Source organism: Eschrichtius robustus, chromosome 10 (genome assembly GCF_028021215.1).
Source record: "Eschrichtius robustus isolate mEscRob2 chromosome 10, mEscRob2.pri, whole genome shotgun sequence".
Taxonomy (NCBI): domain Eukaryota; kingdom Metazoa; phylum Chordata; class Mammalia; order Artiodactyla; family Eschrichtiidae; genus Eschrichtius; species Eschrichtius robustus.
In genome coordinates, this window is record NC_090833.1 from 82567085 (window position 1) to 82573472 (window position 6388).

The 6388-nt window shown below is 41.6% G+C and overlaps 1 protein-coding gene and 1 long non-coding RNA gene across 2 annotated transcripts in view; one reads left to right on the forward strand and one right to left on the reverse strand.

The window, feature by feature from the left end:
- The window catches only part of LOC137769965 (uncharacterized), a 30418-nt gene extending 28966 nt beyond the window's left edge, over nt 1-1452 (forward strand). The window contains exons 2-3 of the long non-coding RNA XR_011075111.1: nt 753-868; nt 1264-1452. This is a non-coding gene — a long non-coding RNA (uncharacterized lncRNA). The remainder of the gene's footprint in view (nt 1-752; nt 869-1263) is intronic.
- The window catches only part of FRMD3 (FERM domain containing 3), a 371558-nt gene extending 365265 nt beyond the window's left edge, over nt 1-6293 (reverse strand). Inside the window, exons 1-2 of the mRNA XM_068552178.1 lie at nt 6211-6293; nt 4782-4913 (exon numbers count right to left, since the gene is read on the reverse strand). Coding sequence (XP_068408279.1) covers nt 4782-4889 — 108 coding nt within the window. The 5' untranslated portion in view covers nt 4890-4913; nt 6211-6293. The remainder of the gene's footprint in view (nt 1-4781; nt 4914-6210) is intronic.
- Nucleotides 6294-6388: the final 95 nt, after the last annotated feature.

Consider the following 6388-nt stretch of genomic DNA (forward strand, 5'->3'; position numbering starts at 1 on the left):
AGAGCACCAAAATCAGTGTAATGCCATCCACTAGCATTCGATCAATAAGAAATACAGCTCTAAAAAATCACTCTCTTTTGCAAGACGAAAAAGTTCTGGAGATCTGTTGCACAACAATGTGAATATATTTAACACTGCTGAACTGCACACTTCAAAACGGTTAAGATGATAAATTTTACGTATGTGTTTGACCAGGATTGAATTTTTTTTTTTAAAAAGAGCAAAATTAGGGAATTCCCTGGCAGTCCAGTGGTTAAGACGCGGGGCTTTCACTGCCGTGGGCCCAGGTTCAATCTCTGGTCAGGGAACTAAGATCCCACAAGCCGTGAGGCGTGGCTAAATAAATAAAAATAAAAAAATAAATTAATAAAAAGAGTAAAATTATTCCATTACAGATTCTGTCTGTGGTAGCCAGCCTCCAAGAAGGCCTCCAAAAATCCCAACCTCCTGACGTTCACACCTGTGTAGTCTCCCCACATTGTTCCAGAAGTGATGATGTGTCACTTCCACAACTAGGTTATAAAAGGTTGTGGCTAGAGTGGCCCCCACTTGCCGCAACTGGAGAAAGCCCTCGCACAGAAACGAAGACCCAACACAGCCATAAATAAATAAATAAATAAATAAATAAATAAATAAATAAATAAATAAATAAACCCAAAGTTTAAAAAAAAAAACATAAAAAAAAAAAGGTTGTGGCTTTCATTTCTCTCTCTCTTGCTCTCTCTCCCTCTCTCTCATCACTCACTCTGAAGGAAACCAGCTACCGTGTTATGAAGACCCTCAGGCAGCCTTCAGAGAGGCAGACACAGCAAAGAACTGAGGTCTCCAGTCAACATCAGGTGATGACCTGAAGCCTGCCAATAACCATGTGAGTGAGCTTGGAAGCAGATCCTCCCTGAGTTGAGCTTTGAGATGAAACTGCAGCCCCACTAAGAGCTCAACTGCCAGTCCCAGATTCCTAGTCTTCAGAAACTGTAAGATGATAAATATTTGCTTTAGAGCTGCTAAGTTTTGGGGTAATTTGTAATGCAGCAATAAAATAATACCCTATGGGATGATCATTGATATTCATAATGATGACCCAGAGCACTGAAATATCCTGACGTGTTTTCTGAATCGTCAATAAGAAGCTGCAATTGCAGAAGGTCTCCTGATACTGTTGAAGGCTTAGTTATATTCAAATTTCCTGGTGACACTAATCATGACTCTTAGTCAGCAAGGAAGTTTGATTAAGCTGAAACCCGTATTTCCCTGCCCCTTCAGGGTAACTAAGAATTTATTACAAAGAAGAACCAAGAAAGAGTAAGAGAGAGGAGACAAATAATGAGCAACTCAGCAATTTTCATTCATTTAAAAGAATGCTGTAAAGAAAACTTAGAAAATGTATACCACATGAGCAAAAGTTTTGAAAGACTGGCATACTTTGAATTAACCCAAGAAAACTCAACTAACTTTTCTTCAAGACGATAAAGAAAAGAAGAAGCTATCTTTACCAGAGTTACGCAGCATAATAGTATCTTCCATTCAAAGAGAATTTGGAGAAGAAACTTAGTTGTCTGGAGAATTTATACTTGTAAAAACTATCGTCATTACTGTATTGATTAAAAGGTAAGAGAAAATGTATCTGGAGTGTGTTTAAATGAAAGAAAGAAAGGAAGGGAGGGAGGGAGGGAGGAAGGAAGGAAAGATGGAAGGAAGGAAGGAAGGGAGGGAGGGAAGGAAAATAGTAATGTATGTCATCAAAGTGTTGTCTGAATCAACTGGCCACTGATAGAGAAGATAGAAGAGATAGAGACATGATAAAAAAATAGGCACAAGTGTATTTTTGTTCTAAGTGGATTTAATTTAACTAAAATGAGTATTCACAACCTAACACCAATAAAGGAGTATTCTACAACATCATCGGTGTCAGTGATAGTTACCATCAGGTGCAACGTCAGCAGAAACACTACCAAATGTAAAATAGATAGCTAGTGGGAAGCAACCGCATAGCGCAGGGAGATCAGCTTTGTGCTTTGTGACCGCCTGGGGGGTTGGGATGGGGAGGGAGGGAGGGAGATGCGAGACGGAGGAGATATGGGAATATATGTATATGTATAGCTGATTCACTTTGTTATAAAGCAGAAACTAACACACCGTTGTAAAGCACTTATACTCCAATAAAGATGTTTAAAAAAAAAAAAAAAGAAAAGAAACACTAGCAGCCAGTTAAGAAGTAAACCAAGCTGGAGGAGATGAAAGTCAAGGTCAATTTAGATTCTTAGCATATCAGACATTACTTATTCCTGCTTCGCCAGCTCACTTTCCTGAGTCCCTCACTGCTGCTGGCACTTGTAAATTAGGTAGGAAAGATCCCAACTGTGTGTGTGCATGATATATCATACATATAGAAGTATATAAAATGCATATGTACGGTTTAAGGTAAAATAATACAATAAACACTTGTGCATCTGTATTAGTCAGGGTTCTCCAGAAAAACAGAACCAATAGGAAATATAGAGATATATAGAAGATTTATTATGAGGAGTTGGCTCATGCAATTATGGAGTCTGTGGTCTGCTACCACGATCTACTTTCTGCAAGCTGGAGGCCCAGGAAAGCCAGTGGCATAGTTCTAGTCCAAGCCCAAAGACGTGAGAACCAAGAGCCCAATGTCCAAGGGTAAAAGAAGACGGATGTCCCAGCTCAACAGAGACAGCAAATTCACCCTTCCTCTGTCATTTTGTTATATTCAGGCCCTCAGTGTTATTGGATGATGCCCACCCGCATTTGTGAGGGCCATCTGTTTTACTCAGTCTATCAATTAAAATGCTAACCTCTTCTAGAAACACCCCCACAGAAACACCCATAATGTTTTACAAGCTACCTGGGCACCTCTTAGCCCAGTCAAGTTGACACGTAAAATTAACCATCACACTGTCCAATATATAGGTTGAAAATAGAATATTGCCAGTTTACCAGATGTTTTGTGCCTCTTCTGACACACATCATCTTGAATTTTTGGTTAATCATTCTCTTGCTTTTCTGCCTAGTTTTATTATACATGTATATATCCTTAGACTATAAACATATTGCTTAATTTTCTTGTTTTTAAACAAGAAATGGGAATTACATAGATTTAATTCTTCTAATCAGCATTATGGTTTTGATATGCCTTTGTATCAATAGCTGTAATTCATTCATACTATTGGCTATACAGTGTTTCGTCGTTTGAATAGGCAATGATTTAAGTAAGCCATCTCATCACTGATGGATATTCAGGTTGGTTCCAGTTTGGAGCTATTATGAACACAACTTCTTGTACATTTGTGTACATATATCCTGTAGTGTTAACCTAGGAATAAAATTGCAGAACTGTAGGGTATATGCCTATTCAGTTTTATTCTATCATGCCAAACTGTCTTTCAAGAAAGGTGACACCAATTTACATTTCTCCCAGCGGAGGATGAGTATTCTTAATTCCTAATATCCCATACATACATCTTCAGAGTATAAGTTTTGTATTTCTTTTATTAATTTTTTCCTAATTATTTTGTTCTTTTCGATGCTGCTGTAAATGGGATTTCTCTTCTTAATTTCCCTTTCAGATTGTTTATTGCTGGTGTATAGAAATACAATTGCTTTTTGTATGTTGATCGTGTAGCCTGAAACCTTTCTGGACTCATTTATCAGCTCTAATAGGGTCATCGTAGATGTCTCAGAATTTTCTGTATACAACATCATATAATCTGGAAGTATAGTTTTACTTATTCCTTTCTAATCTGGATGCCTTTATTTCTTTTTCTTGTCTAATTGCCCTGGCTAGAATCTCCAGTAGAATGCTGAATGGAAGTGATGAGAACAGACATGCTTGCTTGTTCCTGATCATAGGGGAAACATTCAGTCTTTCACCGTTAAGTAGAACATTTGCCATGGGGTCCACAGATGCTCTTTATCAGGTTGAGGATTTTGTATTCCTAGTTTGTTGAGTATTTTATCATGAAGAGATGTTGAATTTTGTCAAATGCTTTTTCTGCATCTATTGAGGTAGCAAAAATCATTTTACCTTTGTGCAAACTTTGTTCTGGGCCCTTTGAGTGACCCTTTTTAGTTATGAAGATGTGAAGCAAGTTCACAACCATTACTTCCAGGAGAATGTATAATAGGCTACTTTGGGGCTTGATTAAGACATGGGGGCTTCCCTGGTGGCGCAGTGGTTGAGAATCTGCCTGCCCATGCAGGGGACACAGGTTCAAGCCCTGGTCTGGGAAGATCCCACATGCCGCAGAGCAACTAGGCCCGAGAGCCACAACTACTGAGCCTGCGCGTCTGGAGCCTGTGCCCCGCAACAAGAGAGTCCGCAACAGTGAAAGGCCCGCGCACCGCAATGAAGAGTGGCCCCCACTTGCCACAACTAGAGAAAGCCCTCGCATAGAAACGAAGACCCAACACAGCCAAAAAAATTAAATAAATAAATATTTAAAAAAAAAAAAAAGACATGGGATTTGGTCTGTGGAGCTCTTCCATGCATCTATTTGAATTCTCAAAATTAAACCAAGATCAAGGACCCATCTGGAAGGGAAGAGGTGCTGATGTAACCTCTTCTTAATGAGACTTGTCAGATGTGAGACCACTGTTACAGGAATATCTGCCCTGCCCAGCCATCCTGGTAGATGCTTTGCTTCCTAGGGAAGTGCTTGTGTGCATTAAGGTGCTCCCCCCTGCACCCCACCTAACCCCTGTAGAAGGAGCAGCTGCATACAGGAGCCTATCTACAGCGACTATTACCAGATAAGACTTACAGTGCAGGATGTCCTCGGTCTGGGGGTGATCTGGACTTGGGTCACTATAGTAACACAAGCAGAAAGCAGTGCCTTGCTGAGGGTCTCTTCAGGCTTCCAGGGTACCATGTGCCTCAGTTAGTACAGCAGCTCCTGCAGTAGATAGACAGGACCTAACATCAGATTGCCCAACAGCTGAGAAGCCCTGAGACAACCAGGACCAGCAGGTGGCACTCTCAGTAGTCAAAAAATGTGAAATTCAGCTCTTAGGGTCATTTCTGAGTTCTGCTGTCCTGGAAGCAAGCACAGGAGGATTCGTTCACTGACTCTTGAGAAAAAAAGTGCTGGATAGCTTTCCTTTGACCCATCAGATACACCCTCCAACCTTCTCTTCCCTCCTCTGTGTCCGGGAGATTGGCATGCACTGGCGGACTCAATAGACTCTCTAGCTCTCTGTCTTCCAGCTGGGACTGGCCAGTGGGGTTTGGTCACTAGCAGGAGATCAAAGGGCAAGAGAAGGGGAGGGGGGGCTTCCCCGGTGGCGCAGTGGTTGAGAATATGCCTGCTAATGCAGGGGACACGGGTTCGAGCCCTGGTCTGGGAAGATCCCACATGCCGCGGAGCAACTAGGCCCGTGAGCCACAACTACTGAGCCTGCGCGTCTGGAGCCTGTGCTCCGCAACAAGAGAGGCCGCGATAGTGAGAGGCCCGCGCACCGCGATGAGGAGTGGCCCCCACTTGCCGCAACTAGAGAAAGCCCTCGCACAGAAACAAAGACCCAACACAGCCAATAATTAATTAATTAATTTTTTTAAAAAAAGGAAATCAGGCTTAAAAAAAAAGTATCAGTGTTAATTTAAAAAAATAATAATAATAAACAAATTAAATTAATTTATAAAAAAAAAAAAGAGAAGGGGAGGGGAGGTCATTTATTCTCCTGATTCCCTCCCTGTTGAGTCAATAAGGGGTGTCTATCTATCTCTCTTCCTAAGGCCACATTTCCTATCAGACATCTCTACCCAAACAGCGCTCACACGCTCTCTCTCTCCCCCCTCAACCTAGCCCAATGAAGGCTCCCTTCCACTGCCCCTCACACCTCCCCTCACTTACTAAGACTAGGACCCTGTGTTGCTTTAACTGACCCCACCTGCATCTCTGTAAATAGCCCCTTTACTGAACCCTTTTCAAACAACCCAACTTGAGTGTGTTGTTTCTTGCCACCACTATGACTAGTACAGAAAATATGAGGTCCTTGGACATATCTTGGGAGGGACATCTGGGGAGAAGAAACAGAATTTCTGCTAACCATTCTGCGTTTGAATTTTGAAAGAAATGTGAACTCTATTTTTTTTTTTTACCCAAACTGGTAAAGCAGAGCACAGGTTACAGCAATGCTTATACATCTATCCCCCTACCTGCCTGGAAGCACCTGGAGGGCAACAGTATTCACCTTTGGAGTCCTGCGGATGGCAGATGTTCAAGAAATGTTCATCAAGCACAACTGAACTGTAAGACCTTAGGTGTCACCTCTCTCTCCGGGTCTGTTTCTTCATCTGTACAACCTCTATCCAGGAACACTGAAATTTCACCCACTTGAGCTACATAAGAAAAAAAGTCGGTGCAGGGGT